The sequence below is a fragment of the Penicillium verrucosum genome (assembly GCF_028828655.1).
Source record: "Penicillium verrucosum strain IBT 35672 chromosome Unknown utg000004l_segment0_segment0, whole genome shotgun sequence".
NCBI lineage: Eukaryota > Fungi > Ascomycota > Eurotiomycetes > Eurotiales > Aspergillaceae > Penicillium > Penicillium verrucosum.
The window spans coordinates 3,406,925-3,426,937 of NW_026643213.1; the positions used below are offsets into that span (position 1 = coordinate 3,406,925).

A 20,013-nucleotide genomic window follows, 5' to 3' on the forward strand; every position below is an offset into this window, starting at 1 on the left:
TTTCTACTCGTTTGCCAGGGCGCGTTTTAGACTACTATGACTATCCCAATGACTTTTGATGTCTACACCTACACTGGAAATTACAGGGGAACGAACATAAGGCACAGCTAGCTGGTATTGCAATCAGAAGATAAAGCTGAATCGACATGGAGCCTAGGAGCATGCTTTGGATCCTCCTCCTGCCTGAGTCAATGGGTACGGGGAAATAATAAAGGGGATAAGGTTAAAATACATGTGATATTTGAAGGAACAGCGTTAGATATTCATGTTGGTCGACCACCAAACTTGAGCTTCAGCTTGGGTGTAGATGTGGCAGGGGCTTTGGGAGTTGCGTTTAGCGCAGGCGATGGTCTGGGAATGTGGATTTTGGGGAGATGATTGGGGGTGGGCGTTCCTGGAGCGTGGCCAGTCTTGGCCTGTTTGAATGTTATGCGAGTTGATGAGGGTGGGTGCGTGCCCTGATCCTCGCGTTTGCGCTTGGAAGACGGACCCATGCGAGCTTTGGTAGATCGATAGAAACGCAACTTGCCATGACCCTGGTTTTGCACGCTCCAATATCGCGGAAGTTTCATCCGCACGAGCTTAGAGGTGATTGGGTCGTACAGCGTACGGCAAAGGTCAGTGAGCTCGGAAAGTTCCAAGAGGCCCATGCACGGTGAGTTGCATGCTGACCACATGTATTCCTTCATCGGAGCGTCGCCAACAAGCTCTCGTTTGAGGGCTTCAATGGCGCCAGGAATAGTCTGGCGTCGTGCTATATCGTCGCGGCGGATTTGAGTGGATGATTCTTGTTCGATGATCAAACTATCAGTTTGGAAGGCCTCAGTTTGTTGAGGACGACCAAAAGCAATATGTGCTAAGGTCTGACCAAGCAAACGTAAAGATTGGTGGCGTATCCAGGCCGAAGAATCAGCTGACAATGTGAACATTAGCCATCGAAGAAGCTCCGGACTCTGGGAAATATCCAGGTCCACCAAGCATTGAAATGCTTGCACACGGAGAAGGTCATAGGTTCCTGCTCGCGTATAGGGGATGAAACGCATCAAATCCAGGTCCATCATCTTGGCTTGCATTAATTGCGCCTGGCATTGAAGTGCGGCTCGGGAGTATAGGTTTTGGAAAGAGCTTGACCATTCGTCCATTCGTCGATAGCGATCAAACTCGGCGATGGCATCCTTGTCCAGTTGTTCCTCGGCCTGAGCCTCAAGAACACGTTCCATATCGAAATGGTCCAACTCTTCATCGGTCCGCGCCTCGCTCTTACCGAGCATGGCATGGCATAGGGACTTCATCAAGGACGCAACATAGAAATTGTCTGAGTACTCGTTGTTCGAGTTGTCATTGAACTTGAGTTTATCGAAAAGGAATCGCTTGACCCTTAATGGAGTTTTCCCACTGTTGTCACGGACTTTGGATATTGCGTCTGGGATGACTTGTTGTAGGATATAGGCCGCTCTGTCGGAGAAGTCATTTGAGCGAGTCATGGGAGATCCCGGGAGACAGAAAAGCTCCTGGAATGCCATCTCAAGATGATGCAGTCCAACCCAATCAATCTCATCCTTAGCATGCTTCACTAAGGCACGTGCAGCTGTGGTACGTATGCCATGGAAGTATCGACTATCCATGAGAGTGCGAACGAAGATGGTGGAAATTAGAGGGTGCTCTCGTTGAGCAGTCATGTATTGTAACGACTGGGAATGTTAGCATCGTGTTCGTATTAGTTGAAAACAGAAATATAACTCACCTCGAGCTGGGCCACAACATCTCGATCTTGTTGAAGCTGGGAGAGATACATGTACCCAGGCATACCGAGAGACAGTTTGCAGATCCACTCAAAGTCTGCATCCATTCGGATCCACTCATAGGATTCCTGCCCCATTCGCTCCTCGTCTTCTTTCGTCCAGTCAGCCAAATGCCAAGCCTGTGTCTCTTCTTCTGTCTGGAGGACATCCCCCAGGCAATAGAGCAGAACCTCTTCTTGGACTTCAGTATCGCCCGAGGCGACGGCTCTCTCTCGCTGCTTTTTGTTTCGTTTGAGCCTTTTGTACTTCGTGTTGTATGGAATGTCGAACTTCGTCACCCCCTCCTTGATTTCAACGATGTGTTCATAAGGTGTTCCATCTGCCTCGTGAATCCGAAGGGTCATCGACCCAGTGAAGACCGGCTGAACTGCGCCCGCGTAGACGTGCCGGACCTCTTCCTTCACGTCACGCAAGAAGGAATCCTTGTCGAGATCGCGAGGGGCTTGGGGTTCAGATTGGACCTGTCTGATCATCATTTCCACCACCAGCTTCTTCTTGTTGAACCGTTGGGTTGCCTGGAATCGTGGACATCCTGCACCATATACCCATTGCTGGAAGAAGACGTCTAATTTTGCGTGACCCAGTCGTTCACAGGTCTTCTGGAACAGGGACGAGGTGACAGCTCCATTGGGTATATCACCCATCCGGGAGTTTAGGAAAAGTCGAGAAATAATGCGAGACATCGTGGCTTTGCCACTAGCCTTGGTCAGTCGGCGATCTAGAATGAACAAGACCAAAGGCGCTTTCAATGCAACGAAGCGATATTCGGAGGGATCAACCTTGAGAATGTTACCCATATCATATATCGAGGGGCGTTCATAATCCAAGTCGCAGACTTGGTCAGATGTCTGCTTTAGTCTGAAACGGTATTCGTTGTTTCCGCAGAGTTTTCTCATGAAAGTATCTGTAATGTACCACGCCACACCAACTGTCACCCATGTATCCGAGGGCTCAGCAGGAATGATGTTGATTCCAGTCCACTGACATGCTAGACCGTGCACCTGAGCCCGAGTAGAGTCATACATGGGGTCGATCATCTCGGCTGGGAAGAGTAGGTGGCTGCTGCAGATCGACATGCACGCAGTGGGAAGGCTATCGGTCGGGAGGTCATCGACAAAACAGATCTTGTAACTGCCGAATGGGTACGACCCGTACGACAAAGAAAAGAAGTCGATCGCCTGGGCCATGGGAAAACTGCTGTTTTGGACTTCGTCGGCTCTACCTGGGAGGCAGAATGCGTGTAAAGGAATAGCATTTTGGCCAAGTTGTTCATCCTGGTCACTTTCGCGGAAATCGGCTAGGTTGACATACTCAAATGGACCAATAGCGAATCCAATTTGTAAGGCTCCCAATGGTGAATATGAGGCGAACGAAACTGTTTTGCGGGTATGGTCCTTGGGGTCCACAATGTCATCAGTCAACTCGCCGGAGCACACCACGGACATATCTAAGCCCTCATCGTCCGCAGAAAGTTGGCGGGTCGGCGCTTTGGAGCGGGATGAGGGTGCTGCACCGGGCGCGTCGTGGCTTTTGTGGTCGAAGACATCACCAAGAGAGTTAGGACATGTTATGGAAACTTCCCAGGTACATCGCGAGGATACATCATCCACGCACGGAAACAAGGGACAGCCGATGCCAGACTCGAGTGAGTTGGTGGTATAGGCATGAGGATACCGTCGATCTCCATTTTCGACACCGACAAATTGTAAGCCATCACGAATATGATCAATGACAAATTCGATGTTTACTGTCAGAGTCGTAAATCGCGCAAGGTTTGCCTCTGGCCCCCTGGCACTTGAAGGGCCATCGACATTGTCGACAGTAGATTGTAGAGCGATTTGATCTTGTGCTTCGGCTGAAGATGGATCCAGTTCATCGATGCGGACACCCTTCGGAATCGTGATGGGTAGGGTAGGTCTTGGGGGAGTTTGTAAGAGGCTATCGATCTTTGGTGTCAATCGTTCGTGATAGTGTACACCATAGAGTTGTAGCGACTCGTAATGATCGGTGTATTTTGTTGTTGCAGGCTTGCCATTAACGCTCAGCTGCTTGACCTCGCCTTGTCGAAAATTCAACCAAATTGTTCCTAGATCTCTGCGGCGAGGGTGAATTGTGATTTCCGTCCTTCCTTTCAGACTTTTGGAAGCGAGATCGATCTCAAGTTCGACTTTTTGATGTCCCACGCTGAATCCCAGATCAAATGGGCGTGCCGCGGAACTAACGGGGAGTTCGACAACACCCGGCATCGTGAAGAAGATCTGAAGATTCCTTCCTCAGTGACGAGATGCGCGGGGGAGCGCTGTGATGACCATCCACCGTCATATCCAACCAGACTCGATAGGTTATTGTAGCGTCGAGGGCGGAAATAAAACCGAGAGTAGTTCGCGTTGCGCAGATTTGAGCTCCAGATGACGGTGAAATGCGAAATGGGCGCTGACGGTGCACTATCGAGTATCGCACGGCGGTGAGGTAGATCTTAGGCCAGACAAAGGCTTAAGTGAGGCGCAGTCAATGAATTTCGAGGGCACACTTAGATGCGGGAATGCAACTTAAGTCCGAACAATGCGCTGGCGAATCCCGTGAGATCTCGGTCAAGGCGAGCTTCCCTTGTTCGCGTTCCCGATGCGGATCATGGCACGTGATTTCGACCTGAAAATCCGTCTGGGACATTTCCCGCTTCTCCTTTTCTCCACGTTCTCTTGAGAGTCGACATTTGTGTTGAAAGGCATGATTTGATTTGTGCATTTGTCCCATTTTACCCACTTGTTTGCCCACCTCGCTATGAACTGAGGTGTTGGTATTTAACTCCCCGACGATACCTCAACTCCGCGCGTGACACGACCTAATCTTCAAAAATGAACGCGATATATCAGATGGTCCAAGGTTGGTGATATGAAGACCGTGACCGGTTTGTTTAGTCTGAGAAATTTGCTAATTCGAAACGTTCAACCGCTACAGAGACCCAGGATTCCCTCTCCGACGATGCCCTCCTCCCCCTTAAGTCCTACAAATACTCGAGTGTTGACAAGTCGTTCATTTCTCGGTATATCCTGAAGCACTACGTATGACAACCTTCAGACCCTGCACGAGTTACTTACTTCGGAATAAACAATTGACTTTTCCCCTGCTCAGTGGAATGCCTTCGTCGAAATTGTGCCGATGTGGATGGCCCCGAACATGGTGACCCTTCTTGGGTTCATGTGGATCGTGGCCAATATCTTTATCATTCAGATTTTCGTGCCAGATATGGTGGGACCCGTGAGTTATCCCTGTTCCTGTTCCTTACCTGGTGTTTTATCGGAAGTGGCGAATTAACCAGATAATATTTTAGGGCCCCGCTTGGATTTACTACAGCTTTGCTCTTGGCATGTGGATGTAAACGACCACCTACCCCTCCATCTATATGATTCAAACTCACATGAACTAGGTATTCTACCCTCGACAATGTGGATGGTAAACAGGCACGCCGAACTGGGACGTCCAGTGGACTCGGAGAACTTTTTGAGTTTGTACCGCCCCCCCGAGAAGCCATGGATTGATCACTAATCAGGTACAGTCACGGTATCGACTCTTTGAACTGTACCCTAGCCAGTCTGCTGTCGACAGCCGCAATGGGCTTCGGAGCCTCGCAACTTGGTGCTTGGACTGCACTCGTGCCTTGCTTGGCCATGTATTTCTCGACATGGGAGACCTTCCACACCCACACCCTCTACCTCGGCTATTTCAATGGCCCGACTGAGGGTCTGATCATCGCCTGTGCAACTATGATTGCCTCCGGCATCTGGGGCCCTGGAATGTGGTCTCAGCCCATCGTTGGATTCCTTAACTTCCCTCAAATCTTCGGCAACAACTCCATCAAGGACATCTGGGTTCCAATTCTCCTGGGTGGCTTCTTCCTCGGACATCTCCCCGGATGTGTTATGAATGTAGCCGAGGCCCGCAAGAAGCAGGGCTTGCCGTTCACCCCGCTGCTTAAGGAGTGGGTGCCTATGATCGTCTTCACTTTCTCCAACATTGCCTGGTTGTTCTCGCCTTACTCAACAATTCTTTCCGGGAACCACCTCGTTTTGTTCTGCTGGGTTATTGCATTCGTCTTCGGACGTATGACCACCATGATCATTTTGGCCCATCTTCTGAGACAGCCCTTCCCCCTCTGGACTATTATGCAAGCTCCCCTCATCGGTGGCGCAGTCCTCATCAATCTGCCCATAATCGGCTTCCCGGTCATTGCCCCATGGTTGGAAATGTTGTATCTCTGGGTATACTTCTTCTTCGCCCTGGTTATCTACATGCACTGGGCGGTTCTCGTCATCAACCGCATCACAACTTTCCTCGGTATCAACTGCCTTACTATCCGAAAGGATAAGGGTGCTGCCAGAGACAGAGCCTATCGCAACCTCGGTGAATCGTCCCACACAGATCAGTCTCACGCTTCGACTGACACATCAAAGACACATTGACTTAGTATACGCCACGCCATCTTCTATGCAAGACTCGACGATCGACACTAGTTCAATTGGACAGTTCCCCCGTTGGGAATTGCCACAAAAGCGCCCCGAGCGGTGCATTGTTTAAATGTTCAACCTCATTGTAATTATGAACATGTCCATTCCTTCTACATATGCGTTAGTATCTTTGATCTGATGAGAGATATAACAAATCCCTGAGGGATGGATCTTGATGAAACCAAGCATGGGAATTGTACCCTGCTCTTCTGCATACCTGTACTTACGAGACCATTAATATTTGTGAATAGATCAAAATGAATCAAAATCAAGTCCGAGTTCATTAATCTTCACAGAATTCACAGTACTGGGAATTAGAAAAGCAACAAACGCCAGAAAGGACCTCCAACAAGAAGTTCAAACCAACTTCATCCCAAGTTATCATTTCTTTCCAAGACCAAGAGCATCAGTCAAACTGCCCAGACCAAGCCCATTGATCAATTTGTCCAATCCAATACTGCCAAGCAAACCATTCAACAATCCACCAAGTCCAAGACCATCTAGCAAACGACCAACTAGTCCGAGCACCCCATTAAGCAACAAGCCAACGGCAGCGATGATCTGGAACAATGGCTCTGAGAGCAGACCCCAGAGGGTGTTCAGTTTCTTCTCAGCATAAGGCATATCAGCGACACGTCCTTTGCCGTTGTCAATGGTCTTGATGACCGTCCCTGTGAGCTCCTTGATCATGTCGGCAAGCTGGTACTCCTCGGGACTGGCGTCACGGAGAGTAGCGCGCGCCTTAGCGGTCGCGGCGATGCGTCTATCAGGGTCGAGTGCCCGAATGCCTCCGTTGCATTCTTGCAGAATGCGGCCGCCTTCTTCGAGGAGCGGCCTAACGGTTTAAACAAGCTTCTCCTCGTCAAGTTCCTCTTTAGGGGTTTGGTCGGCTTTTTCGCAGGCCTAGATGTGGTGTTAGTATACTTCCTTTCGTGGGATTCATATATCGGGGTCGGAACTTGCCTCTTCGATCTACTTGCAAACAGGCTTGACTCGATCGAGGGTCTGGCTGAGGATGGAGATCATCTTCCCGGCGACCTGGCGGTCGGGTTCGGCCTTTCCCGCAGCCTCCCGCTCTTCGGCCGTTGGGCCCTCCTCTTCCTCCTCTTCGGGCTCCTCGGGCTCAGGCTCGGGGATGATCTCAAGTAAGGTGCATTCGCAAATCTTGTTGCCATCGTTGTCAACAACATATGCACTGTCGTCGATAGTCTTACCGAGTAGTGTGGCGAGGTTACCCGAAGTCAGCTTTCCAACAAGGTTGCCGTCCGCATCGCGGACTTCGCCCTCCTTCGTGATCATGTGCCCAGACATGGGAATGACATCGCGCTTCTTCTCCTCGGGCTCCCAGCGCTCTGCCTTGCCGATAGTGTTGCCGTTCTTGTCGAGGATATCACCGTCCTCGTCAACCTTGTGGCCAAGAAGGCGCTTGGCGTCGCATTCAATCAGAGGTCCGATGATCTTCTCGCCGTCTTGGATGGCTCCATCCTTCCCGACTACAACGTTGTCCAAACTAACCTACCCGTACCTTTTGACCTATCTGCATTGACGGGTCTTGAGGTCGCCGAGGGTGGGGATATCCTTAGATAGGATGGGAGCCCTATTGGCAGGATTGTCGACGGAGACGTGGAGTATCTTGTCGGAGACACTGTCGGCGATGGTGGGCAGATTATCGATGAGGAAGGCGATTTGATTGGTCGCGTTGATATCCTTCAAGAGGTCGCGGACCAGGCTAATCATGCCGCTGATGATGCTCAGGAGTCCGAGAGGTTACTCTGGGGAACATGGTTACGGATATTGCTCAGCTTGAAGGACTTCCTGTTTCTGGTGGCGGTGTTATTAAGAACGCTGCTGGTCAGATTTGAGGGTTACCTAGAAGATCTTATTGGGTATACACTCAATGAGGATGGTGAGATCGTCGATGAAGATGGGTATGCCGTTGGTCGTGTTGATTTAATTCCTGTTGAGGAGCAGAAAAAGGCGATTGAAGGTGCTGCTGGTGGTGCCAAAGGCACCGTCGAAGATGACAGCATTGACCTCGAAGACAATGTCGAACGTGCTAAGAATACAGCCGAAGACGCCGGTGATGACGGGGCGTATACCTTCGATGAGATAGATGGTCGAGTGTACCAAAGCCACTGCCGAAAATACCACCGAACAGCCGAAGGAAACCGCCGAAGACGCGGTTGAAGACGTGGACCAGCAAATTCCTGGCCTTGAGACACTCGAAGGGCCGGTCTGCAACAAACTCGGCTACATCATCGACAAATCCACCGGCAAGCCGTTGGCCAATTCACCAAAGGTCACGATAAGAAGATATCCAAGCTCGGGGCCACACTCGACGACAAGGGCTGTTCTGAGACAAGCGCGGCAACGTGATCGGCCAAGCCAAGGCCCTCCCGGTTGAGGAGGAGGACGACGAAGACTGCTTTGTCGAAGACGACAACTCGACCCGTGTCGGCCGCCTGATCGAAGGCGTTGCGAAGAAACTGAGTGGTCGTGTCGTCGACGAAGATGGTGAAATCCTGGGCCGAAAGGGTAATGTCATTGGACGCGCTGAGCGCCTCGAACCCGAGAAAGAGTCCGAGGAGGAGGAAGTGGTTTGACCTGATTTCTCTGCCGTCAATGGTCTCTCCTGTAACAAGGCTGGCTATGCCATCGGACCCGATGGGTATCCCATTGCCCGTTTTGTCGAGGGCAACCCCAAGGAGCTTGCCGGTAAAAAGATTGAGGATGGCGAGATCTACGACGGAAAGAAGATCGTTGGTGGTGTTGAGCTTATTCCCGAGGATGAGCTCGACAGCAAGCCGGAGAGTCTCTTCGCTGGCATAGATAGCCTCTTTGTGACCAAGGATGGATACGTCGAGGATGATGAGGAATCCATTGTTGGTAAGCTTATTGAATTGAAGGTGACGCTAAAAAGATTCGTGGTCGCGCTGTCGATGAGGATGGCGAGACTACCGATAAGCACGGCAATGTCAAGGGTAGTGCTGAGCCTTACGAGCCTCCCCAGGAGGGCCACGTCGAGGAAGACCTCTCTATCCTCGAGCGCAAGGTGGTCAACAAGCCTAGTAACATGGTTGATCCCGCGACTGGCGCTGTCGTCGGACGTATCGTCGAAGGCGACAAGCGCCTCGCGGATGCAAGGTCGATGGCAATGGCCAGATCTGGGGTGACAATGGCAAGGTTTTTGGACGCGCCGAGCTCATTGCCGGCGCCGAGCAACACAAAGCCGAAGGGCGGTGACAGTCTGGCTGCGCCATTCTGGACACTGTCGGAACCTTTCTTCGCTGTCTCCTTCATCTTCCCGGTAAGGCCCTGAGCCTTACCAGCTAAGTCAGACGCAGCGCGGCCGAGTGATGTTGCGGAGGCGGAGGCGGAAGGCGCCTGGGAGGCTGCCTCGTCGGGTGGGGAGATGGGGCATCGTTGCTCAGTGCGCTTCTTCGAGCTCGGAGAGGGCGTCTCCGGGATGAATTGCTCTTCGATGTCGTCGTCGGCTAGTTCAGGGGCTTTCTGGGGGAGTTTGCGGGTTGTTGTTGTCTTCTTCGTGGGTTTGGGGGTGTTTTTCTCACGGCGGGGGAAGACATTGTTGTTTTGGTTTTGTTTTGGATGTTTGTTAAGCTGTTGTTGATATGAAGAATCAAAATCCAGTTGGATAATTGCGGATTGAATGTAATACAGTTGTGTCCGTTAGGCGTGAGGTGTTCTTCGTAGAAACAAACGTATGCGGTTGGATTGATAATGTACAATTCCCGGGCACACGGTATTGGTAGACGGTAGTCTAGATAGATAGAAACAGAATAAGTTTGTATAATGAACTGAATAATTTCAAGAACGGGTTATGTGTTTATATAAAGGCTTCAGTGATTCTGATATCGTCAAATAAGTTCACCATCATAGTACATATAGATACCATAACCAGGCACGATGCCTGTAGGGCCTACTACGTCATGGACGGTTGATATCATAACGGATTTTTTACTATTATCATTTTTGGTTGAAATCCCTGTATGGCGATCGTCATGGAATTAATTTATACAAGGTACGCCCTTTGGGTTGCTTGGCAAGGACCGGGTATACTTTAAGTCGTGCACCGGCTAGTTATATAGTGGAGATTCTCCGGTTATCAACCTCCGAAATATATATAACAACATTCTACTACTAATTCATCCAGTCTCGAAATCATTGATGTTCGCCACTGTTGTTAACTCTTACCGAAATCGGGTAGGATCAACAGATCTAATACATTGGAAATGTATCAAAGTCAATTGACTTGATATTTGTACACCAAAAAAAGCATGTGACAAAAGTACATCCGTCATTAGCAAGTATTGCTTGTTCTCGTCCACTTCCTATTTCTCGTCTATCTCCATTTTTCTCCAAGATTATTCATCAATATATCGATATTTGGGCCCTGAAACGCTGATGTAATCTTTTGAGCCCCGTAGGATGAAGTCGATTCGTTCCTTTTTCTTGGTCGCGCTTCTCAATCTTACTGCCGCATGTCGCCTGGGCGCAGTGAGGGACTTAGTGTGCGGCAGTGCATTCCTACTACGCATTGCTTGATTTGGTCATAAGGACCCAGAAGATGAGACGTTTAGCAATACTCCGTACTCGGTGCAAAGTTCGAGATACGCACCCTACAACATAATTATGTGTATGATATAGATAAATCTCGGATAACTCACTCAACATCACCAGCTATTAGGGACGACATTTAATGTGATCGTAACCTTCCAACAGTTGCGCGCTAGAGGCAAAAAGTCAAGACGACTCCGGAGGTGATTACGAGGTCATCCATGGACTAAGGCACCGGTGATATAGTATTCTTGGCATAAATTTGATTTCCAGGGATGTCGTTTCTGTGTAACCACCCTTAGCCAGTTTTCAAGTTAGGCCAATATATAGGCCAATACGTAAGCCAATATGAAATGACAAGGCGATAGTAAGCCATCCAATCGAACCCCAGTTTGGCCATCATGGAACCCACCCCCGCGGTAGGGCCTTCCAGTGGAAATATATCCTACAGGGAAGGTCGCAATAATTGATAGAAAGAAGGGTCAAAGAAATGTCTGGGCTCCCAAATGATCAAGTTTGATCTCGTGATAAGCGATCATTCTTACCCCATTGCTGCATAAAAAGGGTGAGCTCTATAACCACGAAGGGTGGCTCGAAAATATCCAAGTCGTCATTCTCCCTTTAACTGCCGAATCCAGTATGGTTAATAAGAAGGCTCCCATGTAGCTAACCTAGAGGGGATTGATTTTACAAATATTCCCTCGCAAAAGGGTGTGAGGCATTTTCATACAGTCTCACTTATTGTCTAAGGTAGTTGTAAATACCACCATTAACGGCCTATAAGTAGAGAGATATTCCCCAAATGTTGAGAGCAGCATACCATTGTCTCTCTACTATAAAGCTGTTTAGTAAGTTGATCGAACACCGACTTTAGATAAAGGCTGATAGCTGAGCAGAACATGCTCTCACGTAGGAGTATCACTATCGCACTACGCCCACCAATTATGTTCCACAACTCCATTCGCCATGCGAGCCCAACACTTCTTCCGCACCAACAGGCAAAAGGCCTCATGACTACTACAACGCCGAGCGACATAGGTAGCACGATGCCACCAAATACTGTGGCTCGTGTTGGGCAGCTCAAGACATTCACTTTGCCCGAGAAGGCTACTGGATCCCCCACAGATGTTGAAATGGGGAAGGCTATGATCAATGCGTGGCGTGAAGATGGTATTCTTCAGGTCTCGATGAGTCCTAAGCAACAGGATCTCTTTGATAAAGCGTCTGCTGCTAGTAACCGGTTCTTTGCTATGCCTCCTACCCAGAAGGCTGCATGCGTGGACGATCAGAGCTACGCCGGCTATATTGCCTCTGGGGAAGAAATTACAGATGGTGTCGCTGATTATTCAGAGATATTTACGGTCACTAAGGATCTTCCTCTAGACGAGCCTCGAGTTAAAGCCAAGTGGCCTTGCCATGGTCCTTGCCCTTGGCCAGATAGCGATATGAAGACCACTATACAACAGTACATGGACTCTTTGGGTCATAGCGGAGAGACGCTGCTGCAGATGATTGAATACGGTCTCAGTCTGGATCCTAAGACTCTCACCTCTTTAACCAAGGATGGATGGCACCATCTCCGTGTCCTAAGGTAGGTTATATGGGTTCGGTTCTTTTTAAGAATGATTGTTAATGTATTTTGACCTTGACGTTTAGGTTCCCTCAAAACAATAAGACCAACGGAAGAGGAAAAGAGGGGCGCGGCATTGGGTCCCACACGGACTACGGTCTCTTGGTCATCGCAGGCCAGGATGAGGTTGGAGGTGAGATTTCCGTTGTATCCTTAGACATATGTTCATTTCATTGATCATTTAAGGCCTATTTATTCGCCCCCCAGCAGCTGATGAGAAGCTGGAGAATTGGAAGAAAAGCGCTGCTGGCTTCCGCGAAGACGATGAACGATGGGTCTATGTACCTCCTGTGCCTGGAGTCTTCACGGTATTCCCAGGTTTGTCTATTCATCGCCTTCTACAAATGCTTCAAAATTCCTATTCAGCATACTAAAATGTTCGATTTCAATTCTTTAGGGGATATAATGCAGTTCATGACCAACTCGTACCTACCATCCACCCCCCACAAGGTCGGCCTCAATACCAGGGAGCGATTTGCCTTTGCCTACTTCCATGAACCTAGCTTCCAAGCTGTGATTCCCCCAGTTGCGAAGCTTTATGATGATCAGCCTCCAGCTGAAAGCATTCATTATGGAACCCACTTTACAAACATGTTCATGAGGAACTATCCTGACCGGGTTACAACAGAGAGGATGCTAAGGGACGATCGACTGAAGTTATTGGATTTGCCTGAGCTGAGAACGCAATAGGTAGGACCGATCACAGCAAAGGATTCAACATCACAATCATTTTCTCTGCTATGCCCACTAGGACGATTCAACCCTGTCCATTGATCTCATCGTGCGAGTATTCCAGTATTTGGTTCATTTAGTTCTTATCTTGTCCAATGATTACTTTTGACTATCTCTCTCTATATCGTACGTAGGATTTCTACATAGTATGATAGGGTTACCACATGCGCAGTCTCCGATTGATATCAGATCAAAAGTTTACACTCCGGCCAAGAGCGGATTAGAAGTCTTTTCTTCCATTTACATTCGGATTCCTTGATCGGAGTGAAGAAAATAGGCCCTTTGGATTGACGGTGGCTTTCTGATCAGGTCCAGCTAGGTACGACTGACTAGTTGAGCAGATATGAGAAGCGCACGAATATCCAGGACTTGGCTGATTGCTGATTTTGCATTCATCCCAAGCTGCCACTGGATGTCAGCTTTTTTTATATCCTGGACATTCCTCAAAGTGACTTGCTGTTGTTTCTGGTTCGGATCTCGGAATTTCTGAATCGCGATTGTCTCTATTGATAAATAACGAGAGCCCTTAATCTCCTTTTGACGAGCCGTTCCGCGTGGCCTGGCCCACATGTTTCACGCCACTTAGATTGTGAAAACCTAGATGTTCCTACAACCATACACGTGTGCTCATGTGATTTTTAATGGTGAGATTTTCCTTTCCGACAGCCCTGAGCATAGTTGTGCATGCATTGTAGACCGCATTACCAATCCTCATTATGCATCCTGCATATGCAGTAGCGTTGAGGAATGCGTCAATATCCACTCTCTCGAATCCAACATGCAATAGTGGGTCTTGGTGGCCTATCAGTTCAAATGATCATCTGCAATACAAGCGGCAACATAGTCAGCGACAGCGACAACAAACACCTAATTCCCGTCACAAACATACGCGCAACGGGCCCCTGTTCAATCACGAATTCACCACCAAATCCCTCACCGCCACTTTTAACCCCTGACTCCGAGATCTGACTCGGCCTAGTATTACACTACATGTACATACTGCATGAACTCCTGCCTATCACATCGTGGGGCCTGCAGGGCGATAGACAAAATGGAGCCAACTCAATCTTATATTAAGCCCAATTAAACTCCCTCGACTAATTGATTTCCTATTCTACCTTTGCCTGGTATCGCTTAGATGACGCGCACCATTTCAGATGGGTATCTGCAAATGCCAAAATTTCTGTCTCAAGAATTGGGTCGTGGGTATTCCCGTTTAGTGAGACCTGGAGTCCTTCGTACATCTCCACTGCAGCTGACACACAAAGATTGTGGATATCGCACACATCTTGAATCGTCCTTGGCAATATCATATCCATGTCATCGAAATGCATCCCCGCTTGTTCCTTTAAGGATACTAAGACTGCATTCATGGTCTCGCCATTTCGACGATCTTTCTCTAGGCCAACGAGGTCGTTCTGCAGCCCTAGAATTGAACTAACCCCCTTCTGCAGATTTCGGAGGCCAATAAGATATTCTTCTTCGACTGGTTCGTGTAGTGTTCGGATCAGAGTGAAAAATGGGTGAATCCCCATCGTCCTGCCGCGGAACTGTAGATAGGTTTCCAGGTTGTTGGGCAATATACCTTGCCGAAATAGGAGCTCGTCAATCAAGCCATAACACATATCGCATATATCATCGCTGAGTTCACGGGCAGTGCTTTCACATAGGTCAAGTTGCTGAATACAATATTCTTGAAAGAAGCAAAGGATTGACGCCACTTTGTTTGTTGGAGAGACTATTGATATAATCAGCCTGGGAAGGACTTTAGTACCTGATCCTGATTTACATACCGTTTGATTTCTTTCCTTGAAGATTCAAGATTGCCTCTTTCAAATAAAACGTGGCGGCAGCTGGTGGCATAGACTCAAGTATGTCATCCGCCGCACAATTCGCAGCCAGCCACGCGGTCATACGTATACGGATGCTTTCCGATCGTACATCGGGGAAAAACAGGTTGATCGCCGCAGCTTCGGCAAAGCATCTTTCATAGAAGTCTTTGGTATCACTGGCTTTTTCCGGTTGGATGGAAGCCTTGAAGTTGGCGTGGGAATAGATGACAGCCGATGGGGGAGCTGGATCGAGAGGGATAATCTCGTAATGGGGGATCCTGAGCTACATTCAACTTATTTAGTCTTCGGTTCATGAATGTGATAGTGTTTGCCTAACCTGAAGGCAGACATCGCGTATTCCCAGGGCGATTTCACATGACTTGATAATAGGCACCTCGTTAAGGCGTTTGTAGTTGGGTATATTGCCCGTTACATTGATTGGAAGATGAATCCCACCAGTAGGAGCGATCACCCTATGGTGCTGTGAAATTGTATAATCGCATACAGCCATTTTCAGCTTCCAGGTTTGAATAATATAACTATATCACTCCACGATTGACACGGTTTATATATCCACTTCAATCTAGCATGGACAACACGGAAACACGGATAGTCTCCGTCTCCCGAACCACTCTTATCAGCCAAGACATTTTCTTTGTTTCGATATGACGTTAAACTGTTTTGAGTATGTACATGGAAAACTCCCTCATCCATTTGTCGTAGTGTGACAGGTCATATTATGGACTAGCCGCCATGCACGAGAACTAACTAGCGGTTTCTCGGGACAAGCTATAGTCGCATGAATCCTGGTTCGCATCCCATCCGAAGAAGACCTTCCTCCATACGGGACACACCGAGCTCCGCTTGGTCGAGGTCCACACCGCATGGAATGAAGATATGGGGCGCTTTGCCTGTACCTATGCACACACTTCCATACATGGCAAGGTGGCTCAGGGGTCTGGTCGGTTCCTTTTCCCCACCCCATGCGGACTAGGCTAGATGAAGCAAGAGATACGTTGAATATCCATGCTAGATTCTAATGGCTTGTGAAATTGTATGTGGATTATTATACTTCGTAGCAATTTAGCAATTCTCACAACAGCATGTTCGAGGAGTAATAACACGATGCCGATGTAACGTCATAACGCTATAGCTAGGTCAGCATGTTGATCAGTATAGATGAAATCTGGGAATTGGTCCGGAACGTGGGGTATGGGTCCCGGTCCATGCACAGACGTGCGTTTCGAGCCGGCGATGCTAGAGTTTACTATTGATGGAAGAAGCAATGTGTTAACTAGTGATACTTTCAATAGAAGCTGCTTGTTGCAACCAATAGGAGTTGAAACAGAATAACATGATCCGATATAGATACCCCGTAGAGCGCGAATAATATGATGGATATGAAACATGTGCATCGTTAGTGAAATACCCCTCGCAAGCCTAGAGCCAAATCTCTAAAAAGACGGGGTTCGACAATTCTGAAGCACAATATTTGCATATTATGTCTCCTGCTACTTCAGGTCTAGTGCAGTCTCGCCTCCCATCATCCCTCTCGTTATCCATCTTAAATTTGATGCCGCGGTACGCTAGGCAATTATATTAATCCACATATCTCCAAAATGCCGGTTAAAGTTGTGTCGTGGTCTAGTTCCTTGAGATGCCAAGGAAACCTTCAGTGATCCTTCTTCGAGGAGTCTTAGCTCTATTCATCATTTTTGTCCCCCAGTGTTGAAATTACACGTACCCTCTGGGAATGTGATAGAGTTTGGGTTCCAGTAATAAAAGACAGCTTTCGTGGCGTGTAAACCACTCGGAGGTGCATATTTAACTAATTTTTGAAGTGATCTGGAGTGTTGCAGTGTAGTGACATGTCTATACCTAGTGGGAAGTCAAACTCCCTAGTTATGTAGTTAATAAGACCACAAGAATGAATGATCAAATAGGATGGGACCTAAAAGTACTTATGCCTCCAAGGTAAGTAATCAATCTACACTAAATATAACAGTGACCGAGGTGAAAGGAATATATATGTGACTTCATTTTGGAATAGAGCACGCGGTAATGATGGCTCCACTAAGTTTGTACGGCCTCTAATCAGAGAGGGGATTAGACTCCAAGGCAACGAATGGTTTCTGGGCCATCGGAGAAATGGGTTCCTTACATTGTATATGATGTTCATCCTATACACCCCTATCCCAGCCTCGGTGAAAGGCGACCGACATTGGGACTCTAGGAAGTTACATCCATATTAAGTGACTACAGCAGGGACAGAGGTACGTTTGAAAATAGGAAATTGATCTATTGAGAAGTGGCCGGTCTGAGATGTCTACGTGTTGACTCCGCGTAGATATATGTTGCACGTGCATTAATTGAGGGCCTCCTGAGGATAGTCGAGGATACATCATCATTATCTTGCATACTTACGGGCGACTATGCCACCGGCACATTATCACCGCCTTTTTGAAACATATAGTTACGCTAATTTCAATTGGTATACAACAGTCTATCCTTTAACTAGTTAACTAAAGATTCAAAACCAGCGGCCAAGAGATCTACCAACTTTTCTTCAGATTGAATTCAGGTATACTTCAGGTTCGATTTTGATTCACTTTAGATCCAATTTAGATTCAATTCAGGTTTAGTTCAGGTTCAGGTTCATCTAAATTACTGCTGGCAATATAAACCAATAAGAGAGTTATGTGTCGATAGCATATCTAGTCGCCCGTACATACTAGGCATTTGGGCGACCACAAAATAGGCACTTAAAATGAAACATCATTGGCTGGTGTATTATGATACCTCAGGGATATTAAACATGTCAGAGCCTCAAGACCAGCATACCAGTGTATTAATTCTACATGTTTTGTAATTTATTATTTGTAATCAAGGCTCCCTAGGTATAAATTTCTGGGAGAGCCGATGCAGAAATATAGAGTTGAACCCATTGTATTGATTGGACCGGTTATTTTACAATACCACTTCAACCGACAAAACATGCGTAGTACATATTAACTAATCAACTTTTGCTGCCCAGTAATGATGTCGCGGGCAGTGAGGCTCTAAGGCAGCCTTCCTGCCTAATATGGATATGACACTACCTCACGAGTATTAATTGATTATCCTTCACCTCTCTCTCCCTCTCTCAGTTAGAAGATCAGTTCACCTCATGCTTGTCTTTCTCTTTGGCTGTCCCTGCGCCCGATCCGCAGTCACGTCGTCATTTGTCTTGTCTCCCAACTGACACCACGATCTTATCAGAGGTACATTAAGTAAGAAACCGCATTCTCCTCACCCTACCTCTCCAAAGCCAAGCAGATATCACAGGAAGTTCTCAACATGCCTGTCCTGCTGTCAACGCAGTTGGAACTTGCCGTTGCCACTGTTGCGCAATGCCTAGATTCATTGCAAGTTGACTATGCTTTCATGGGAGGCGCGGCTGTATGCCTTACGGCACCCGATAACAGCCGACGTACAGAGGAGGTTGATCTAGTAATTCACGTTGATCAGCGATCTATCACCGCAGATCTACTCACGCAGAGCTTACTAAACTCTTTTCCATCTGACTTTAGCCCGGTCAGCCAGTTCGGCCACGTCATTCCCGCATACAGACTTCGTTTGCCTGATGGCGCCATACAGCTAGTGGAGGTTGAGGTATTTGATTACGCCAGTTGGCCAAATAGGCCGCAGTAGCTTCGGGGAGATGATGATGATAGCTTCATTTACAATACATTGTATAGAGCCGTCAAAAAAGCGGTGTATAATCAGGCATAATTCAGACATCAACTAGGCCAAAAAGTCCACTGGGACACTGGCCGTTATGCCCCTTCGCATATAAGCTTATTCGGTGTATTGTACATAAAATCCTACCCTGGGCTCCTATGGACTTTACTTCGGCAACGGGTTGCCCCTCATATCCACCGGCATTTCTCTCCCAGAACCCAATCGCTTTGAGATACGTCTATCCAACGGGCCGAACTTTTCCTCGTGTATCCGGCCGTAGGTCACACTGAACCATTTCACTGCTCTCTCATCCGAGCATTTGTCTAGGATATCATTATTAACCTCAAGATATCCGCACATCATAGCGACCCATGTGCTCAATCTGTCTCCCCACCCCGAGAACTCAGCATTATCATCATTCTCATCGTCAATAATACTTCTCACAAAACTTTCCACTAACGGCTCTTCAAGTGGTTGACAAATATTGCCGTTGATGTTGTAGCCATTAGTAGATAATGTGCTTTGCGTCACGTCACTTATCATATCCGGTATCGGAATATTTGCGAAGGAGTTTGGCGCCACCGTCAACTGTATATCCCCAGCTAGGTAGTGATTGATTGGATATTGGAACGAGATAGTTGAGTTGTCTAGACGTCGGTACTCTCTCTCAACCTCTTCAATTGCCTGCTCTGGATCTGGGAGCGTTGCTAGTATCTCGGGCGGAATCGAGCGGTCAGGGGTTACTTCGTAGAATCCCGAGTCCTTCAGCTTCTGACATGCCAGCTGATAGTCCTCATCACGGACGGCGATCATAGCATTCTATACGGCTTAGTTAGCTAGCAGAAAATAAAACGTGATGAATAAGTGATAACCCAACTTACACCTATGACAATAGGAACACCTAAGTAGCGCATTGCGAGCGGTCCCCATGGAAAGATAACTAGCGGTGAAAGGAGGTTGCCTAGTTCGGAGGCTATCGTATCAGGCTCAGATTCGCGTGGATGTCGAAGCATTTTTGCGCAATATGACAGGAAGCAATTGATTCGTGGCTTTTAGGTGATGTGAAAGACAAGCGAACTAAATGAAAGCGTGTGGGGTTCAATGATCTTCGGGCACGTGATTCGGATCGTTGCCGCTTAAGTGGGGCCTAGATGTGGGGCGACGGAGTTGTCTGAGAACAAAGTAAGAAGAAGACTGTGTTGAGTATCTGGCAGGAC

General features: G+C 47.9%; 9 protein-coding genes across 9 annotated transcripts; 4 read left to right on the forward strand and 5 right to left on the reverse strand.

The window, feature by feature from the left end:
• Positions 1 to 263: 263 nt before the first annotated feature.
• On the reverse strand, positions 264 to 4,048 carry N7516_010561 (transcription initiation factor TFIID subunit TAF2; the record flags this gene model as incomplete). Its single annotated transcript, XM_057223279.1, has 2 exons — positions 264 to 1,691; positions 1,745 to 4,048. 2 exons carry the CDS (start codon positions 4,046 to 4,048, stop codon positions 264 to 266), a joined length of 3,732 nt encoding a protein of 1,243 aa, XP_057070500.1.
• A 198-nt stretch (positions 4,049 to 4,246) lies between these two features.
• N7516_010562 (uncharacterized protein) lies at positions 4,247 to 4,556 on the reverse strand (the record flags this gene model as incomplete). The annotated part of the gene is made up of 2 exons (XM_057223280.1): positions 4,247 to 4,331; positions 4,441 to 4,556. 2 exons carry the CDS (start codon positions 4,554 to 4,556, stop codon positions 4,247 to 4,249), a joined length of 201 nt encoding a protein of 66 aa, XP_057070501.1.
• A 67-nt stretch (positions 4,557 to 4,623) lies between these two features.
• Positions 4,624 to 6,262, forward strand: N7516_010563 (uncharacterized protein; the record flags this gene model as incomplete). Its single annotated transcript, XM_057223281.1, has 6 exons — positions 4,624 to 4,685; positions 4,761 to 4,864; positions 4,935 to 5,060; positions 5,134 to 5,177; positions 5,230 to 5,307; positions 5,359 to 6,262. The coding sequence occupies exons 1-6, from the start codon at positions 4,658 to 4,660 to the stop codon at positions 6,260 to 6,262; spliced, it is 1,284 nt and encodes a 427-aa protein (XP_057070502.1). The 5' UTR covers positions 4,624 to 4,657.
• A 426-nt stretch (positions 6,263 to 6,688) lies between these two features.
• Positions 6,689 to 8,044, reverse strand: N7516_010564 (LEA domain protein; the record flags this gene model as incomplete). Its single annotated transcript, XM_057223282.1, has 3 exons — positions 6,689 to 7,142; positions 7,284 to 7,800; positions 7,855 to 8,044. 3 exons carry the CDS (start codon positions 8,042 to 8,044, stop codon positions 6,689 to 6,691), a joined length of 1,161 nt encoding a protein of 386 aa, XP_057070503.1.
• Positions 8,045 to 8,204: 160 nt separating this feature from the next.
• On the forward strand, positions 8,205 to 9,626 carry N7516_010565 (DUF3659 domain-containing protein; the record flags this gene model as incomplete). The annotated part of the gene is made up of 6 exons (XM_057223283.1): positions 8,205 to 8,213; positions 8,273 to 8,387; positions 8,440 to 8,606; positions 8,671 to 8,904; positions 8,950 to 9,189; positions 9,228 to 9,626. The coding sequence occupies 6 exons, from the start codon at positions 8,205 to 8,207 to the stop codon at positions 9,624 to 9,626; spliced, it is 1,164 nt and encodes a 387-aa protein (XP_057070504.1).
• Positions 9,627 to 11,781: 2,155 nt separating this feature from the next.
• N7516_010566 (uncharacterized protein) lies at positions 11,782 to 13,202 on the forward strand (the record flags this gene model as incomplete). The annotated part of the gene is made up of 4 exons (XM_057223284.1): positions 11,782 to 12,473; positions 12,539 to 12,645; positions 12,699 to 12,830; positions 12,910 to 13,202. The coding sequence occupies 4 exons, from the start codon at positions 11,782 to 11,784 to the stop codon at positions 13,200 to 13,202; spliced, it is 1,224 nt and encodes a 407-aa protein (XP_057070505.1).
• A 1,151-nt stretch (positions 13,203 to 14,353) lies between these two features.
• N7516_010567 (terpene synthase family protein) lies at positions 14,354 to 15,587 on the reverse strand (the record flags this gene model as incomplete). The annotated part of the gene is made up of 3 exons (XM_057223285.1): positions 14,354 to 14,982; positions 15,038 to 15,359; positions 15,414 to 15,587. The coding sequence occupies 3 exons, from the start codon at positions 15,585 to 15,587 to the stop codon at positions 14,354 to 14,356; spliced, it is 1,125 nt and encodes a 374-aa protein (XP_057070506.1).
• Positions 15,588 to 18,412: 2,825 nt separating this feature from the next.
• Positions 18,413 to 18,766, forward strand: N7516_010568 (uncharacterized protein; the record flags this gene model as incomplete). The annotated part of the gene is made up of 1 exon (XM_057223286.1): positions 18,413 to 18,766. One exon carries the CDS (start codon positions 18,413 to 18,415, stop codon positions 18,764 to 18,766), a length of 354 nt encoding a protein of 117 aa, XP_057070507.1.
• A 195-nt stretch (positions 18,767 to 18,961) lies between these two features.
• N7516_010569 (uncharacterized protein) lies at positions 18,962 to 19,809 on the reverse strand (the record flags this gene model as incomplete). The annotated part of the gene is made up of 2 exons (XM_057223287.1): positions 18,962 to 19,615; positions 19,678 to 19,809. The coding sequence occupies 2 exons, from the start codon at positions 19,807 to 19,809 to the stop codon at positions 18,962 to 18,964; spliced, it is 786 nt and encodes a 261-aa protein (XP_057070508.1).
• Between the last annotated feature and the right edge of the window lie 204 nt (positions 19,810 to 20,013).